The sequence below is a fragment of the Schistocerca cancellata genome, chromosome 4 (assembly GCF_023864275.1).
Source record: "Schistocerca cancellata isolate TAMUIC-IGC-003103 chromosome 4, iqSchCanc2.1, whole genome shotgun sequence".
Taxonomy (NCBI): domain Eukaryota; kingdom Metazoa; phylum Arthropoda; class Insecta; order Orthoptera; family Acrididae; genus Schistocerca; species Schistocerca cancellata.
The window spans coordinates 411,111,093-411,132,177 of NC_064629.1; the positions used below are offsets into that span (position 1 = coordinate 411,111,093).

The 21,085-nt window shown below is 37.9% G+C and overlaps 1 protein-coding gene across 9 annotated transcripts in view; it reads left to right on the top strand.

The window, feature by feature from the left end:
• Positions 1-15,854, top strand: part of LOC126183366 (uncharacterized) — a 505,494-nt gene extending 489,640 nt beyond the window's left edge. For all 9 annotated transcript variants that reach the window (XM_049925289.1, XM_049925286.1, XM_049925287.1 and 6 more), the window contains one exon: positions 13,165-15,854. In XM_049925289.1, coding sequence (XP_049781246.1) covers positions 13,165-15,310 — 2,146 coding nt within the window. In that variant the 3' untranslated portion in view covers positions 15,311-15,854. The remainder of the gene's footprint in view (positions 1-13,164) is intronic.
• The last annotated feature ends 5,231 nt before the right edge of the window (positions 15,855-21,085 follow it).

The following is a 21,085-nucleotide window of genomic DNA, read 5'->3' on the forward strand; positions in this document are numbered from 1 at the left end:
ACTCAACATCTAGATATTCCGGCACACAAATCATTTTAGCTCTGTCCACTAGACTTTTAATTACACCTCTTTTCTTTTCTGGATGATGATTGGAATCCTTATGCAAGTATCTATCGGTATGTGTAACCTACCAAAAGACTTTATGTTTCAAGCTACCATCAGTCTGTCTTATAACGAAGACATCCAAGAAGGATATTGCATTGTCGTTCTCCATTTCCGCGGTAAACTAAATTTTAGGATTTAAACTATTTAAATAACAAAAGAATTCCTCTAAAGCTTTTGTGCCATGTGACCAAACCACAAATGTATTGATACCATTGACATGGTTTCTTATTTACTTTTTGCAGAGCTAATTGTTCAAATTTTTCCATGTAAAAATTGGCGATCTTAGGACTCAATGGGTTACCCATGGCCACACCATCAACCTTTTCATAAAACTCATCCTCCCACTGGAACTAACTAGAGGTGAAACAGTGTCTAAAAAGAGCAGTCAAATCTGCTGGGAAAGCATCTTCTATGTAAACCATAACTTCGTTAAGCAGAATCATCGTAAATAAAGACACTATATCAAAACTGACAAGAATATCCTCAGGAGCCAAAGTTAGTACCTTCAGTTTCTCAATGAAATGACATGAGTCTTTTTACATAAGAATCAGTTCGGCGAATATGCGGTTGTAAACAAGATGCCAGATATCTTGCTATTTGGTACATTGGGGAATTAATAGCACTGACAATGGGTCTCAGAGGAAGGTTAATCTTATGAACTTTAGGTAGGCCATAAAGTCTGGGATGTATAGCTTCTCTCATTAAGACCCAGTGGTTTCGATTCGAATTGCATTTGCAGTTTCCTTGGGGAGGGTTCGTATCCCTGCTTCTACGTTCACAATTATCTCCTCAACTGGTACTTTTTTAGGTGTAGGTTGAGGAGGAGAAGAAAGGTTTGTTGAGGAGTGAAGTTTACCATGGGAATGGAGGAAGACAATGCAGTATCCTTCATGGATGTCTTCATTATAAGACAGACTGATAGCAGCTTGAAACATAGTCTTTCAGAATGTTATATATACCGACAGATACCTTCATAAGGATTCCAATCATCATCCACAACAGAAAAGAGGTGTAATTAAAAGTCTAGTGGACAGAGCGAAAAGGATTAGTGCGCTGGAATACCTGGACGTCGAGTTAAAACATCTAAAGCAGGCTTTTGAGAAGAATAGGTACTCTAGTAAGGAAATAAATAGAGTTTTGTGACCGAATAACAGGAGGCCTAAGGCCTAAGACACAGCAGTGAAAGAACACAGTTTCTCTACCCTTCATCAAAAAAGTAACCGATCAAATCGGCAAGATTTTAAAGAAACATAACGTTCGACCGATTTTCAGACCAACTAAGAAAATAGGCCAAGCACTTCATTCCGTTAAGGGTAAACGACCCTCTCTGTCTGCAAGTGATGTATACAAGATTCCGTGTAGATGTGGTAGGGTCTACATTGGAACTACAAAGAGAAGTGTGAATACATGGTTGTAGGAACATAAAAGTCTTTGCTGATTAGGGAAAACAGACAAGTCAATTGTGGCGTAACATGCTCGTCAATCAGGTGATCACATAGTGAAATTTTCGGAAACTGAAGTTTTATGTATTATGTCGAACTATTATCCATGGCTATATAGAGAAGCCATTGGAATATACAAACATGGGGATAATTTTAACAGAAAAGAAGCAGCTATGAAACTCAGCAATATATGGACAGTGGTGCTACAGAATCGATGAGAAGTTGTTATTTTTGACGTACTATGGTTGACAGCTATATTTTATCCTTGACAAGGTTTATTTCTGCTATCATTTGCAATCCAGACCATGCCCACTTTCGACGGTATTTAGGTTAGGCTGTTCTTCAACGTCCGACTCGTCAGTCGGCAAGATTCAGCACAACCTGGGGCACCTCCAAAGATGTCCAATGTAGGGGAGGGCACTGATGGCAGAGGGCATGGATCACAACTCAGTGGTGCCAGTTGGGTCTATCAGTAGATGGGGTTTCACTAGGCATGGCCTGCACCTCAATAGGTATGGGAAGGGGAGGCTGGCTAAGCTTATAGGTGACAGTGTAGTGGATGGTGGTGGTGGTAGTGGTGTCACTCATGGAAAAATTCCTGTAGTAGTTGGTGTTAGAGCTGCACCTTTTTTAGATTGAAGTCAGCTGATAGGTATACCTGCTTAAAGGAAGTCCCTCTAACTAAGGGCTCACTTTCAGAGACTGTAATGTTTCCAAGTAGAGAAGGAACTAGCATATTTCGTCAAAATATAAGAGGTATTAGAGATAAAGTTAATGACATGCTAATAGATGTTAACTCTGAAGTTATTGGTGTATCACAGCACCACCTAAATAATTTGATAATTCAGAGGCTTCCTTTACCAGGCTACAGATTAGCTGTCTGTTTCTTAAGGAATTCCTTGCGGGGTGGGGGAGTGGCTCTGTACGTAGAAAACAGTATTTCATTTGAGTCCATAGATGTATCATGACACTGCACTGAACAGATATTTGAAAGTTGTGCAGCATTAGTTGAATTTAGTGAAGCTGAACTTCTAATTGTTGTTGTTTATAGGTCCCCTAACTCTGACTTCAGAGCATTTTTGCTTAAGCTAGAGAGGGTTCTTGATTCACTTTGTAGGAAGTACCAGAAAGTAGTTATATGAGGTGACTTCAATATTAATTTTGTATATGATTGTGCAAGAAAAAGGATGTTGGTAGATCTCCTAAATTCATATGATCTGATGCAAACTGTGTTTTTTCCAACAAGGGTGCAGGGGAACAGTAGCACAGTCATAGACAATATTTTTATTCATTCTTCATTACTAGATAGGCATTCTGTTAGTAAAAGGGTGAATGGCCTTTCAGACCTTGATGCACAAATTTTAACACTAAAAGGCTTTTGTACTCGAACCAATGTCATATTTAATTACAAACTATGTAGGAAAGTTAATCCAACAGCAATAGAGAGTTTTTTAAAACTTGTCAAGGAACAAGAGTGGCAAGATGTTTATAGTGCCAATAATATAGATGATAAATACAATGCTTTCCATAACACATTTCTCATGCTCTTTGAGAGTTGCTTTCCATTACAACATTCTAAATGGGGTTCTAGCAGTAATGGACAGCCCGGTTGGCTGCCTAGTGGGATAAGGATATCTTGTAGAACAAAGTGGGAATTATATCAAAATGTTAGAAGTAGTCACAATCAAGCTACAGAAGCCCATTACAAACAGTATTGTAAGGTGGTTAAAAATGTTATTAGCAAGGCAAAGAGTATGTGGTATGCAAATAGAATAGCTAATTCACAGGATAAAATGAAAGCCATATGGTCAGTTGTGAAGGAAGTGTCTGGTCAGCAGCACAAGGTTGATGATATAAAGTCAGTTCGCAGTAATAATATTTCTGTTACTGATAAATCAGATATATGTACAGTATTTAACAATCATTTTCTGAGCATTGCTGGTGAATTAAATAAAAATTTTGGTTTCTACAGGAAATCATATAAATTTCTTAGCAAATGCCTTTCCAAGATTGATATCTGAAACACTCCTCTGTGATTCAGCCAAGAGGGAGATTGAGTCAATAATTAAACCACTGAAGACTAAGGACTCTCATGGTTATGATGGAGTGTCTAGCTGAATATTAAAGTACTGTGCGGCACATGTTAGCCATGTATTTAGCCATATTTGTAATTTTTCCTTCAGGAATGGTCAGTTTCCTGAGCGATTAAAGTACTCAGTAGTAAAACCGCTTTATAAAAAGTGAGAAAGGGATAATGTAGATAATTTTAGACCTATTTCTATGCCATCAGTGTTTGCAAAAGTTATCGAAAAGGCTGTGTATGTAAGGTTAATTGATCACTTTATATCACACGATTTGCTATCAAATGTGCAGTTCGGCTTTAGAAGTCGTTTAACAACTGAAAATGCTATATTCTCTTTTCTCTGTGAGGTACTGGATGGGCTAAACAAAAAGTTTGGAACGCTTGGCGTATTCTTTGATTTAACTAAGGCATTTGACTGTGTTGATCTCACAATATTGCTCCAGAAGTTGGACCATTACGGAATAAGGGTAGTAGCTCACAATTGGTTCACCTCTTACTTTAGCAACAGGCAGCAAAAGGTCATTATTCACAATGATGATAATGGCTGTGACGTGGGATTTGAGTGGGGTACTGTCAAGTGGGGGGTGCCCCAGGGATCAGTGTTGGGGCCGCTCCTGTTCCTCATTTATATAAATGATATGCCCTCTAGTATTATGGGTAACTCTGAAATATTTGCTGATGCCACTAGCTTGGTAGTAAAGGATGTTTTTTGCAACATTGACTCGGTTTCAAATAGTGCAGTACATGACCTCAGTTCATGGCTTGTAGAAAATAAACTAACATTAAATCATAGTAAGACTCAGTTTTTACAGTTTCTAACACACAATTCAACAAAACCTGATGTTTTAATCTCACAAAACGGGCATATGATTAGTGAAACTGAACAGTTCAAATTTCTAGGTGTTCAGATAGATAGTAAGCTGTCATAGACAGCCCACATTCAGGATCTTGTTCAAAGACTTAATACTGCCATTTTTACTATTCGAACGGTATCAAAAGTGAGTGATACTTCGACACACAAATTATTCTACTTTGCTTATTTTCATTGACTTATGTCATATGGTATTATGTTTTGGGGTAACTCTTCCCATTCTAAAAGGACATTTTTGGCTCAGAAACAGACGGTTCGGACAATAAGTGGTGTGAGTTCACGAACCTCTTGTTGACCTCTGTACATCAGTCTGGGTATTTTGACATTGGCCTCTCAATATGTATATTCCTTATTGTCGTTTCTTGTTACCAATATTAGTTTATTCCCAAGAATAAGCAGCTTTGACTCGGTTAATACTCGGCAGAAATCAAACATCCATTTGGATCGGACTCCCTTAACTCTAGTGCAAAAACGTGTGCAGTATACTGCTGCATCGATTTTAAATAAGCTGCCACTCGAATTCAAAAATCTTAGTAGTAATCCACGCGCTTTCAAATCGAAACTGAAGAGTTTCATCATGGGTCACTCCTTCTATTCTGTCGAGGAGTTCCTTGAAAAGTTAAGCTGATTCTTTTGTAATGCTGATAGCGTTTACTTAAACTTATGGACAGACTTTTTTTCAGGTTCATGAACGTTTATTTTTATGTATTATTACTTTTATGTTGTAAGTTCATGCACTGACACGTTCCATGACCTTGGAGATTTGCTCCTCAATTTGGTCCTATGGAACTTGATGTGTAAATAGAAATAAAAAATAAAAGTAGCTTTGGACAAAACGTCAGGGATAGAAAAGTTCCATGGACCACAGCCATACAGCCCAGAAGTACTTTCATGATCTTCTGACATCATGCCATTGGGGATCTGTGAAGACCGTTATAGGATCAGAAGCAGGTATAATCTGTCGGGCAGTATGTAAGCCATCATAGGGAATTCTGACAACTGAATTGTGCTTCAGTTACCCTAAGCTCATTAGGCATCAATTCCTCCTGCAGGTCCTACATTTCACTGAATCAGAATTGACCTCTTGCGTAGGCTTCCCAAGTTAACAGACGTGAATAAATTGAGGGTAGTATGAAACATACTACTTCACTTGCTATTCTGACTGCCAAAGCACCAGGAAATACTCAAGAAATAATTTTTTGTTTAAGATGCTACACCATGTGTGATAATTTCTGATTGTGGTAAAGAGTTTCTATCAAACTGTTATTTGAAGTAACTAGATGCTTATGCAACATTGTTCACACACTGCTTACCAGCCACAGGTGAATGGCCTCACAGAACATTTTAATAAGACATTAGCCGATAACCTCTTAATGTATGTTGATACTGAACAAAGAGACTGGAATATGTTACTGCCTGTCATGCCATTAATATACAACACAGCAAAGAATGACACTGTATGTTTCAGAAGGTGAAACAACAGTAGATACATTGTTTTTGTTTCAACCTGTTGATGCTGAGGATGTTTACATCGAACAGCTCTTCACCTAAGCTGAAGAAACAAAACAGGTGGCATGCATAAAGACCTTTTATGTACAAACACAGACCTGTAAGGTAAACTCAGGGGAATAATATTGACTTTTACTTCTGTGTGGAATGTTGGTGTACCAGAAAAATGATTAAAATGCTTCTTTGGATTCTACTGAATGCTATGTTACTCATCAGACACTACCAGAAAGCCACAGATAGTTATCCTACATCGAGGAGACAACAGTGCAGTTGTCAATCACGTCCTTTGCATGAAATCCTTTCATAGTCTTGATCTACAGATTGATAATATATGCTTCCAAGACAAGAACATGAATATTTGACGAACAATTGTGATGGCTTGATGGAAGTAACTCCATTTGAACATCACACTGGCCATGAGGATGTTAAAACACAGCCAGTATTTGGGCTTCCATCATCCCTGCCACATGAAAGCCTACAGGCTAGATTGATCCAGGAAGATGTAGTCCATCATTGAGTAACAATTATAAGTCACAGGATGGTAATATGTGGGGAACCAGTTCTACTCATGTCTACTGCAATTATTTATCATTTAGGACTTGGGAAGTTTTGTGACTTATTTATGTAATATTAGAATGCAGTGAAACTTCATGGGCAGTTCAGCTCCATCGGTACATTGTGTGTGCTTAATAAACAGCATTCAGAGGGAAGTGTGAGTTCTTCTTGTTGACTGTGTTGCCGTAACTGGTATTTGACCCTCAGTTTTATGTGACAGTATGAGACAGCTCATATGGCTAAAAATTACCCTCTCAAGAGACTTGTATACATACAGAGGAGGGTATTCGTGTGGTAACTGTGGCATATTTGATTTATCTGATGTAAGCATGGTGACTATTGATGCTTTCCTGATAAAGTGAAGTTTATTACCTGATTGCATTGTGTTGGTGATACACAATGGTTAGCACACTGGACTCGCATTCGGGAGGATGACGGTTCAATCCCACGTCCGGCCATCCTGATTTAGGTTTTCCGTGATTTCCCTAAATCGCTCCAGGCAAATGCCGGGGTGGTTCCTCTGAAAGGGCATGGCCGACTTTCTTCCCCGCCCTTGCCTAATCTGATGAGACCAATGACCTCACTGTTTGGTCTCTTCCCCCCCAAACAACCCACCCTCTTGTATTGGTGATAAATTGTGAGAGCCTTCTAATTGGATATTTACAGCAGTGAAACAAGAACACTCAGTGAGTACCATTGAAACTAGTAGCCTTTCATTTTTTTCAGGGCGGCAGTAATTTCATCACTTCAAAAAGTTTGTCATCAAGGCAGGTTATCAGCAAGTGATCGTAGCCTTTTACATCATCATTTTATGTGGTGTTATGAACTCAGACTCCTACAGCCATGTAAGTTTCTGTGATGTGATTTGCAGCTTTGTTTTGCAGGTTGCTGATACGTGGTTAGTTTTTCATGTAAACTGATTGCTTTCTCACAGCCAGCATAGCAGACATCTTGCTTTCCTACTTGTTCTGGAGAAGTTCAGTTGTTCCATGATGTCTAACCATTTGCTTATTTCATGGATATATAGAATTTGATCTTCAACCTCCATACCTTAACCTTTGAAGAATTGGTTATAAGTGTTCTTCATTGTGCTCATATCACCCCAGTTTGTACTGTTGTTCTGTTAATTTGTAGGAATCCTATCAAGCTGCCTGTCAATTCAAACTACCTAAAGAAGCTAGTTAGCTTTTCAGAAATTCTGTGTGGTGTGGAGCATGATATTATTATAAGAACAGTAATTTCCTCTCCTAGTACTACTTGCCAATGTGGAGAATGAGGAAAATTAGGCAATGCTCAAGGGAAGGCAGCAAAGATAGGTTGTTTTCATTTGTTGTGACAAAATAAAGATGAGGCTTGCTTTCAGTTCTCCAAGATTTCAATTGAAAGAGGTTACCATCATTTTCATCAAAAGCTAAATTAAAATTACTTCCTTCACCCCAGTGTTCTAGGCCATCCCTGTCCTCGTTCACTATCCAGCACCTTTTTGTTCATGCCGCTTGTTAAAATCTCCTAGGTAGATTTCAGGAGAGAAGATGCAGAGAACAAAGTATTTGATTCAAGTGGTTGTTGAAAGCAGGTGTATAGATGATGTTAATCAAAGAATTGCTGAGTACAGACCACTAAGTACAGACCACTGAGCGAGGTGGTGCGGTGATTAGGACACTGGACTTGCTTTCAGAAGGATGACAGTTGAAACACACTTCCAGCCATCCTGATTTACATTTTCTGTGATTTCCCTAAATCGATTAGGCAAATGCCTGGATGGTTCCTTTGAAACAACATGAACAACTTCCTTCCCCATCCAACCCTAATCAAATGGGATGGATGACCTCACTGTTTGGTCCCTTTCCCCAAATCAACCAACCAACCTTAAGTAAAGACCCTTTTCTGATTTACAGACAGAACTCGGGTGGAAAAAAGTGACTGCTGGGAAGGCAAATTTAGTTGAAGCCACAACAAACTGAAAGGCAAACACACTATTTTTTAAAGTGTTAATGACCTGATGGGGAGGTATTTATTATAGTGTGTCATTAACTTCTTGTATAGAGTATTAACTGAAGTATGTAACGCATATGTAAGAGAAGTCCTGTTAACAATGTGCATTAGAGAACAGGGGCTTTTTTGTTTATATTTAATTTGCCAGTGCTGCATGTGTGTATAAAGTCATCAGCAGTGTGGATCCATCAAAAAGTAGCTCATATTTTCCAAATTCCATGTGCTTGTTTCATGGCTATATAGCAGTTGATCTTGGGACCACCATTGTGTAGTGCAAAGACCTAACTTGCAGTAGGTATGGTTAGGCTGTCCACTACAAAAGCTCAAAATGGTGCCACAAGCTCCCATCAGCTGCTCTGGTAGCTGTTTGGATGGCAGTGGTGTTACTATCTTTCAGACAGAAATATGAAATATAGGAAAGAAATAGTGCACATATTCTTATGCAGATTCGAAGTATACTCGAAAGCAATTCATTTGGGTAACTGATGGAATTAGGAGGAAACTGAAGTTGTATAATAATGTCGTCAGTCATAGGCAAGTTACAGAATGTCCCTACAGGTAATACTGCAAAGTGCTGAAGAAAGTCATTACATATGCTGAAACAATGCATCACATCAGGAGAATAAGCAGCTTTTGAAACAAAATTAAAGCAATATGGCCAGTTAAAGAAGTATTAGGACAAAATGTGGATGTTCAAGGTATCACATCTATTCTGTGGGGAAGGATACTATTAGTGACCCAGAAGAGTTGTTCAGAATGTAGGCAAGTGTGCAGAACTTCTAAAAGTTAGTACACAAAACCAATTATGCTACATGCAGCAGCAGGAAACAAGCAAGGAGAAAACTGAAGCAATTATCAAATTGCTGAAAAGGGATACATTACATGGATGTGATGTAGTATCAAGTAGACTTAATTAAGATCAGTTCATCATGCATTGGTTGGCTACTGTCACCTGTGCTACATATATTTGACTTATGGGTAGTTTACATATAGACTGAAATGCTCATTATTAAAATGACTCTATAAAAAGGGATAGAGAGATAATGTAGACAATTGCCTTGCTACTGGTGGTTTTGAGTACAGCCGAGAGTAATAACACATCTCAGTATCCAATCTGGCGTAACAAGAGGATAATGTACGGAAAATAAAATTTGTTTAAATTTGAAATTGTCAAACTGGAGCACAAGTGTATTTGAGAGACACTTGATTCCCAAATGCCATTATTATATTTGATGGTTGTATTACAGTTAACAGGTTTTGACTGCAATGAGTCATCATCCGAACTAAATCTAAAAAGACAAAAATGTAAAATTGCTAATGAATATAAACAGTTATAAAAATATTAAAAACTGGAAGGGAAGGAACACATCAAGTGCTCATCAAGCACTCACTGTACTCCTATAATAAACTGCCACTCCTGTTCATGTGTCATACTTTAAAATGGAAATTTTATGTCTATAAAGCATGTGTGAGCATACTTAACTTACATGTGTGAGAAGTACAGTGTAAAAAAAATTGTTTATGAAACCATAATATAATTATTATTTTTCGTTCATTTTAGGGTTCTGTAACTCAGCCAGTAAAACTGGAACCCTTATAGGATCACTGTGTTGTCTGCCTGTCCATCTGTTAAACCCACTTTTCTCATGAATCTGTTAAGACCCCTTTTTCTCAGGAAGGAGTATAGCTGTCAAGTTGATATTTATGTCAGGAACAAAGGTCCCTTGGTGGAGTAAGCAGTTGAACCTGCCAGGCCGGGTGGTCTAGTGGTAAAGTGCTTAAGGTCCCTTCGTGGTGTAAACACTTTAATCTGCCAAGCCTGATGGTCTTGTGGTAAAGTGTTTACCTCGAAACTGAGAAGTCGCAGGATCAAATCTTTGTCGGACGACAGATCTTTCAGCCTTTGTTTTAACTTAACCTTCAGCTCTCAACAGTGTGATGAGTCACCAGAAACAAAACATGGTTCATATTACACATTAAACTGTAGATCCCATATCCCTGGTTGGATAATTGGGGCCCGCATCTCGTGGTCGTGCGGTAGCATTCTCGCTTCCCACACCCGGGTTCCCGGGTTCGATTCCCGGCGGGGTCAGGGATTTTCTCTGCCTCGTGATGGCTGGGTGTTGTGTGCTGTCCTTAGGTTAGTTAGGTTTAAGTAGTTCTAAGTTCTAGGGGACTTATGACCACAGCAGTTGAGTCCCATAGTGCTCAGAGCCATTTGAACCATTTTTGGATAATTGGGGTAGGATAGGGATACTCACGTCACTTAGAAAGACTTGCACTTGAACCACACTAAATAATGATTATTATTGTTGTTGTCATCATCATCAACATCATCATCATCTATATACATAATTCAGTTTGCGTGGAACCATCAGATTGCGAATTATGCTCACACTAGTCCAGGTTTTTGGGTATAATCAGGCACAGTTTACTGTATTGAAAGAAATGTGGGCAAATGGGATAATACAGCTGATAAATGGAAATCAAACATGCTGTAGCTTACCAAACAAGAAAGCGATGGTATGTTGATAGACACACATCCTTCATCAAAGACACCAACCACTTTTTCGAACGCCTGGAATCCTTACCCAGTCTGTTACCCCCGGAAACCATCCTTGTAACCATTGATGCCACTTCCTTATACACAAACATCCTGCACGTCTAGGGCCTCACTGCGATGGAGCACTTCCTTTCACGCCGATCACCTGCTACCCTACCTAAAACCTCTTTCCTCGTTACCTTAGCCAGCTTCATCCTAAGCCACAACTTCTTCACTTTTCAAGGCCAGACATACCAACAATTAAAGGGAACAGCCATGGGTACCAGGATGGTCAGCTTGTATGCCAACCTATTTATGGGTCGCTTAGAGGAAGCCTTCTTGGTTACCCAAGCCTGCCAACCCATAGTTTGGTACAGATTTATTGATGAGATCTTCATGATATGGACTCACAGTGAAGAACTACTCCAGAATTTCCTCTCCAGTCTCAACTCCTTTGGTTCCATCACATTCACCTGGTCCTACTCCAAATCCCATGCCACTTTCCTCAACATTGACCTCCATCTGCCCAATAGCCAGCTTCACACATCTGTCCACATCAAACCCACTAACTAGCAACAGTACCTCCATTATGACAGCTGCCACCCATTCCATATCAAACGGTCCCTTCCCTACAGCTTAGGTCTTTGTGGCAAACGAATCTGCTCCAGTCCTGAATCCCTGAACCATTACACCAATAACCTGAAAACAGCTTTCGCATCCCGCAACTACCCTCCCGACCTGGTACAGAAGCAAATAGCTAGAGGAACTTCCTCATCCCCTCAAACCCAGAACCTCCCACAGAAGAACGCCAAAAGTGCCCCACTTGTGACAGGATACTTTCCGGGATTGGATCAGACTCTGAATGTGGCTCTCCAGCAGGGATACGACTTCCTCAAATCCTGCCCTGAAATGAGATCCATCCTTCATGAAATCCTCCCCACTCTACCAAGAGTGCCCTTCTGCCATCCACCTAACCTTCGTAACCTCTTCATTCAACCCTATGAAATCCCCAAACCACCTTCCCTACCCTCTGGCTCCTGCCCTTGTAACCGCTCCTGATGTAAAACCTGTCCCATACACCCTCCCATGACCACCTACTCCTCCAGTCCTGTAACCCAGAAGGTGTACACAATCAAAGGCAGAGCCATATGTGAAAGCACCCACGTGATTTACCAACTGACATGCCTACACTGTGAAGCCTTCAATGTGGGAATGACCAGCAACAAACTGTACATTCGCATGAATGGACACGGGCAGACAGTGTTTGTTGGTAATGAGGATCACCCTGTGGCTAAACATGCCTTGGCACACGGCCAGCACATCTTGGCACAGTGTTATCTGGATACTTCCCACTGACACCAACCTATCAGAACTCTGGAGATGGGAACTTGCCCTTCAATATATTCTCTCTTCCCATCTTCCACCAGGCCTCAACATCCTCTAATTTAAAGTTGCCGCCCCTCTTACCTCATCTGTCATTCAAAAACATCTTTGTCTCTGTACTTCCGCCTCGACTGTTATTGTGTCTATCAACATACCAGCGCTTTCTCATTTGGTAAGTTACAGCATCTTTGTTTTTTATATATATTTTTCCCACGTGGAATGTTTCCCTCTATTATATTCATATGATAAAAGGAAATGATATATTTGTTTAATTTTATCAGATGTGCTCCCGATTTATGTAAGTTTTTTTCTGTACTTGAAGTTTGTGCAGCTCAGTCTACAGGTATCTCAGAAGTCTAACTGTGCCATCCCAGTACATATATTCCATGGTGACATTTGTGTTTAGAATAAGGGGCTTCTTGATAACAGTTACTTGACCATTATACAGAATGTTGTGCACTATTCGAGGTTATTTTGTCAGTAAACTTACAACAGAGCTAAGAAGTGTGAGTGATAAATCACAGGTTTTCCAATATAAATTGAACACCAGTAGTTTAGCATCCTTGTGCCTTCCAGAAAATATGCTTGCAATTTACAAATTTTGTAACTCTATATACTGTGTTCTCTTAGGTTTAAGATAACAGTGTCTGTATTTTTATTTTATGGTTTTTTTTCCTAGGAATATGGCAAAAAAAGATCAACTGCAGGTTGACAGCTGTATTGTGACACTGTCAGAAGACTACAGAAATCATATTGCAGGAAATGCAAATCAAGGTCACCGTAACACGTCAGGGAGCCTTGAAAATATCACAGAAGATTCCAACCAAGAGGATAACATTTCCTCAAAGAACTGTGAGAAAGTAGGAGGAGATCCTGCTTGTAATTATAATTGCAATTCCTGCTCAGATGTTTTCTCATCAAAATACAGTCTTATCAAACATGTATTTACCCATACTGGTTTGGATGCTCCTGTACACATTTGTAAATTTTGTGGGATAGTTTTTAATTCAGATGTTGAATTGCAGAGACACAATGAAAAGAGTTGTTGTAGAATATTGCACAAAGAACCCTGTCATTTTAGTCATAAGGCTCAAGAAGGGAACTGTAAAACTGATATTAATAGTTTCTTGGCAAAAAATGAAAGTGCAGATGGTGAATTTACTTGCAGTTCTTGTGAAAAAGTTTTTCCATCGAAATATTGTCTCATAAGACATGTATTTACTCATATGGATGGTGTACAGGCACCTTCACATATTTGTAAATTGTGTGGCAAGATTTTAAGTGCAGCTTTTAGCTTGAGAAGACACTATAAGTATGGTTGTAAGAAGTCATATCGTGAAGAATCATGGAATAGTGATAATCAGTTGCAAGAAGATACACATCATGATCACAGGAACGTGCAGGAGAATGAAGTGGTCAAGGAAGAAGTTAAACATGCTCCCAACACCAACAATAAAGAGTTATCATCAAAAGATGTCTATGATCATGTTGATGGCGAAGAAACATACTCATACAACTGCAGTGTGTGTGGTGGAACGTTTAGTACGGCATCAAGACTGAAAAAACATTTTTTGAAACTTTGTAGCAGAATAGATGATTCCATACAGTACCTTAATGGAATACAAAGGAGGACACAAGAAAAGAAAATGAGTGATTGCTCAGATAAGTCTGACAGAGCTACAGGAGAAACTACCCATTCTGAATTCAAGTGTAGTTCATGTCCAAATGTCTTGTTATCGAAAGATAGTCTTACGAAACATGAATTTACTCATATAGATACTACATATGCCCCTTCATACAACTGTAAACAGTGTGGCAAGGTTTTCAATACAGAATTTCACTTGGAAATGCACATGAGCAGAAAGGAACAGTGCACAGCTGTAGAACAGAGAGACGGTGTTGTTGACCTTGACATTTCTGACAAGAAAAGGTTTTTGCCTCAGATTCATAATGTGTCACAACAGGAGTTGGCCGTATCTATTAGTGCTGCACAGTCATCAAATTCAAAACTTAAGAATATACGTGTCACATACAAATGGTCAGTTAGGAGTGGACGGAAGGTGAAAATGTATCTTTGTGATTTATGTGATAAGCCCTTTAGAAAGTCAAGTAACCTTTTAACACACCGACGTATGCATACTGGAGAAAAAAACTGCATCTGCAATATATGTGGTAAATCATTTGGTGTGATGGGCAATTTGAAGAGACATTTGATGTCACATTCAGGAGAATATCCATATACGTGTAATGTTTGCAATAGACAGTTTAAGCAGAAAGAACATTTGAAGAGGCATGGGCGTATCCATACAGGGGAGAGACCTCATAAGTGCCGCATTTGTGGAAAGTGTTTCAAGCAATCTGGCTCATTGCAAAAACATAAAGTTGTACATACAGGAGAAAAGCCGCACAAGTGTGAAATTTGTGGTAAAACTTTTGGTCTCCTTGGCAATTTGAAGCAGCATACATATACACATGCAAAGGAAAGATGCTATAGGTGTGACATTTGTTTTAAATCTTTTAGCAAGTCCACTACGCTGAAAAAGCATTCATGCATTGCCCCAAGTGAAGGCAGGCGATATAAATGTACCTTTTGTTCTAAATACTTCTATCGATATTGTCTTCTGAAACAACACCTTGCTATCCATACAGGAGTACGACGTTACAAGTGTAATGTTTGTGGTAAATCTTTTATCGGATCAGGTAATTTGAAGATACATCAGTATGTACATACTGGAGAAAAACCATACAAATGTGAAGTATGTGGAAAAACTTTTAACCAGTCCAGCAGTATGAGGCGACATTTAAGAGTACATAATACAATGTAATGTGTGCACATAGTACTGTCTTCTGTATGTTTAGCATAAGATGCATTTAGATACAATGATGCAAATTTTGTGTCATAATTTAGGGTTGTAGAGAGATAATAAAAATATTGTATAAGTGTACATACTGGGGAGAACTTCACTGTGTAAAAGTGTATGATGTATGTTTAAAGTTAGTATCATGAGATGGCATAAAATAACCTGTGCTGCAGGTTCGGACTCATTGGCTTTCAGTACAAGATGCATCCATCATTCCTCAGAAATGCAAATTTTGTATAAGGCTGTTGAAAGTTATTCTTGAATGTGTATAACCTAGTATGTACGATAGTATTACAGTATCTGAAAGATATTGGCTGGATATTGCTACAATATTTTAAAGATATTGGCATTATTCTGGTGATACATAAATTTGGATTAATGTTGTGAGATGTATTTCTGTTGTGCAAATATATTATCTATTTATCACAGGTACCACGTGGTGATATTTTTCAGCATGTTAAAAAGATAATACATATTTGTAAAGATAATGTATTGTCTCAAACTATTTTGTCACAATTATGTATTTAAATCCAAAAATTTGTATAATATATGGAAAATAAATTTTATGTCTTAATTGATCTTTTGTATTTTATATGCAGGGAACTGAGGTTTAATGAGTCAGATTATAAAATAGAGTATTTATTGGCGATATTTTCATTCTGCAATGGATTTGGTATTTGGGGGGCTGTGTATCATACTGTGTTGTGGTGCCACTTGTCTATATCCATGTGAGCGAATGTGTGTTTTCAGTGTTATTTAATAAGTCTAAAAATATTTGTAACTGCATTTTCAGAGGAAAAACGGTGGATAATGGCAGTAGTTTCATCTCACTTTGAGTCTTTATGTCTGCTAACAGTTTTTTTATGTTGGAAATATTTTATCTTTTATGACACTTTGGAGCATTTTCTTATGAGTTTAGCAAACACCGTAACTATTGTAAGAAAATGAAATGCTGCACCTGAAATGTTTCATTCTACATAATACGTTTGTTTTTACATCAGATGTTGTTTCACTGTGTTAGTTATCTTGGTACATTCAAAATTCTGTATGTTTATTATCTATTATTTTCCATTCACAGAAATACTAATTAGTATATGTGACATTTTTTGTCTAGAAAATAGCACTATCTCATACAAATAGTCACATTATAAAGTTTGACATTGATTTATAGTTTGTGTCAGAATATGTGTGTGAGATTAGAAGGAAAGTAAGGTTCAGAGTACATTCTGCAGATATCTAGGCTGTCACTGTAGAGTACTGAGTAGTGCTGTCAAGTGTGCTTTAATTTGTGATTTATTTGTGGGTGTCATGTTCCCAAACAGTGATGGAATTTTTATAGATGACAGTACACCATTTCACTGAGCCATATTTGTTCATCATTGATGTTAAGAACATTATTTCCTCCATCAAGTACTATCAGCTACATTGACATGATTAGAATCTAAACATCAAATTATGTTTTCTTAGAATCTTCTAATAGTAAATCCAATTTATGGACGATACATTAATTTGAGGTATAGCTACAGATCCCACAGAAAAGCCTGTTGGACTCCCTGTGTTCCATGTACAGCACATAGAACTATAACTGAAGTCTGTAGTAGATTGACACCTGTGCTGGGTTTCCTGATTTTTAACCTGACAAAATTATCAAAATCTGAATGAATTCCACAAAAGATATAGTGTTACTAGGATTATTCTTGTACTGAAACTGATGCAACAATAAATTTTGAGTAGGTTGTCACTAACATCTGACCATGAATCCAGATAGCCAGAATGTTAGCAGATAATGAATGCAAGCTGTCAGCCTGTTGATACTATTGTGTGATGAAATATACAGTTATATCTAGTTAAAGGGCATCATTTCAGCCCTTTAGCAGTCCCAAAAGATTATCCTTTGCATATACAGTAAGCCATTATCTAAGATTATTTGTTACTGTCAAGTACATATTGCAATATATTTTCCTTCTCTGAATCTCAAATTGCTTATTACACAATTTCCTGTCACACTATAATTCCTTTCATCTCTTCAGGACAATTCAGATAACTTGAAGTTGAACGAAATGACCGTCTTCTTTTGGAAGGTTCCATTTCCTTTTCAGTGTGTTTTCTGATTTTTGTGGGCTGTTTTTATTGTATCTTCCTTGCTCCAGTCTAGAAAAATACTCTGATCATCATCACTTTTTATGGTTCTTAATTAACAATTTTATTTGTTTGATTAAAAGTTTTGGAAAGCTTACTCTCTCAGTAAGTATATACATTATACCTACATAATAAGACTGATGAGCCAGGTTGGTTTTTCTACTGGCAATGAATGTTCAAGACATTTTAAAATTTTATTTCATTTATTATTGCTAAACGTTGTACAACACCTATTCTGTATGAAGACAATTTTTGGTCAAAGATAACCATTCACTTATGAAATTACAAAGTGGCTCTATTTTGTGTTACCTATATATGGGCATTCAACCACAATAGCAAATTTGTGTTGATACAATGCCAGTTTCATAAAAATCAGGTTAAATTATAATATCCAATTAGAAGATGCACAATTTTCATACTGGTCATATTTTGAGCAAAAGACAGTCGGACTGATAAGTTTCTCTTTGTAAATACCATTGGCGTTTTATAACAATTTGAAAACCAATTTGGAAAAGCTGGATGTTACTCTCTTGCACACAGTCACGGGACAATTACTAGTTGAAGACTGGCCAATGATAAATCTTTATTAGTATATTTCTACACACTGTGTACTTGGATGTAATGAAAAAGGACAGACTCAAGTGTAGATCTTTAAGCACACTTTAAGGGGAGCCAGAGGTGCCTATGCTGCCGATGTAAAAATTGCTAAGTTTGAGGAACATTTATGAATAATCTACCAACTAGAAAAATTTGAGCTTTTTTCAATACATAGAGTGGCTTAGTATTGCAGTTATGATCTGGAGTATCTTTTCTAGTTTGCTTTCAGTAATTTTTTTTACTATTGACCCAACATTTTTTTACAAAAAATGCTTTAGTTAATCAAATTGAAACAAAACTACTCAACATATTGCCAAATGGCTGTGTTACAATATAAATTTGACCACAAGGAGTGCTGTCTAAAAACTTCATCTCTCTAGTTTGAGTGAATTTTGAGAAAATTCTAATTTACAAGAAATGGCTGTCAAGGTTTCTTAATACGTTCCTGCACCGTAGGATGGATTATCAGGGTCTTCTTCTTCATCCTCCAAAAGCTTCTTTTTTGTTCTTCTTTTCTGGCCTGTTGTTCCATTATATTTCATATCCCTTCCTCTTCTTTCTGCTCCTCTTATCCTCTCTGTGTGAATATTTCTTAGTGCTCGTACAGTGTTTAACCCAGCTGGAAATCCTAATGCCTTCAGTACTTCACACTTCACACTGTTCTCTCAATTGTAGGTTGCTATTGCATCATAAATTCCAAAGTGCAATGTTTTTATGCTTACAAACACCCTTTTAGGAATCATTGTCCAAATTAAATTATTATTGCTCTCATTAGGATTTTGCGTTTTTCTGTGTACACATTTGTGTAACAATTCCGGCTGTGTTAAGTCATGAAAAACTCGTTTTATTGCTTTTATCACATCTGCTGGAAAACCAAGTCCTTTTTGGCAATATATTTGCACCAGGAATCATTTGGATGCAGACTGTGTTGAGGGCATTCATTGGAAGAGGCACTACGAAGAACAATGCCCACACCGCTTTTTGCATGTCACTAGCATTACTAATATTTTACCTTATTGCATACCCATAGTATCTCTGTAGACGTTCAATCATTTCATCAGTACACCTGCCTCTCCCTCGTATTGACTTTCCATCACTGAGCTTACTTGAACACAAAGATTGCTTGAGCCTTTGAAGCTGTGCACCCATCCAGTTTTGCACATGGCCAGTGCATTCCAACTTCTGAACTACAAATTCATTTCCATATGGTTTCAGTTCCTCTATAGTATTGAAACCTTTGGAGTCACCATCCCCAGGGTAGTATTTGTAGCTAAGATTGTCTCTGGGAACTGAACGTTCAGAAATTTATTTCACTCCTTCCACTTCCATAGCTCCACTTGATCCACTAAAATTTGCCTCACAGGTACCACTGTGCTCTCCTTTGATTTTATTTATGAACTTTCAATGTTTTGACAATATTGCTCTTATCTTTTTTGCACTATCACCACAAGTAGCAGTTATGACCCCATTCAGGAAGTTAAGGACCCTCTTTTGCCAGCAAACATCTGATGCGACTACAAAGTCCCTATTGATTCTTCACTGCTTCCTTCGTGGGTCTTAAAGCCACATCTTCAATAGAGGATCCTACCAGTTCACAGTAGTAACCAAATTTGCTTGGAGGTGATGGCAATTTCATAATGCCACAAAACAGTTTACCAGCAGCAGATCCTTTTCCAATGGATCGAAGACCATGTACAAGTCAAACATTCACATCAAACCCTTAGATTGCCCATTTTCTCCAAAGAGACTGGCATGTGAATTGTACAAAGTCACTTCATACTTACAACATGTACAGATTATCTTCATCTCACAAGCTAAACCAAAGTTCTTTGTTATCTCTAGTCGTACTCCTACACTTGAACATATTTTCCACAGAACACTCTTTCAGCACAGAAAATAACAGTCCGATATTCAGTACTTCATTAATATTATCATGTCACTCATATATTCACAAAATCTGTCACTTTCACCAGTCAACTTCTTGCTAGAAGATGTCTCAGAGCTATGGCCAGCCATGTGTTGATTAGCAGAAGAACGCATTATTTCCATAAGTACATCATCACAACTGGGTATTGGTGTTAATTTTCTTTTCCCTACATTCTTCCTCTTCTTATACACACGATTACCAAAAATGGCATCATAACCAGAGGAACGCTTTACACAAGAAGCATTATATTACTAACAAGAGGTGCAACATTGAAGTAATTCAGAACAATCAATAACAAAGAGATGATGTTCGATGCCCCTAGCGTTTCATTTGTCACAGAAAACAATGTAGCCAACCTTTGCACACTCGTTGTCTGGGTAACATAAGGAAATATACAACTTCAGGACGAGAAAATGCCAAGTAGTTTGCCAAGAAATCACGAGAGGGTGTCAGATGCATTCAGTGGCCCCGCCAATTTCCTCCGCAGGCGTGGGAGAAAATGGTAATAACTCCACTTCTAGGGCGAATAGAACAATAATTCAAAGTTTGCATTAAAGAGGAATTTTCTCATCACTTTTTGATACCAAAAAAATCGTATTTTTTTTTGGATTTGACCACCTCCCCTTACTAATTTTGAGAAACCAATAGACAAGGAAGCATCTAGGTAAATTGCGGATTTTCCAAATTAAAATATATGATGTCTGTTATGCACATTGTATTTAGTTTGTCACAATGGTGATAGTATAAGTTTTAGGTCACAGAGAGACTAGCATAGAGATAGTAGAATTGAGGATGTTCTTTCATGTGTTAACACAAACAGCACAAGACAGATGGCATTATGCAAACAACTAACAGCACGGTCATTTGAGATTTAGGTTGGTCTGATACTGCTTTATTGGATGGTGACTGTTAAAATTGATTGTGCTTATTTTGTAATTTTTTAAAAATGGTATTGTTTGTAAACCTTGAAATTAAAGGCTATGATGAAAAAGTTGAGCAGGTGTGGCTGCAATGAAAGTAAAGGTAAACATTTCCTTAAACCTCCAAAAATTAAATCAGAATTTTTTTAAAATGTG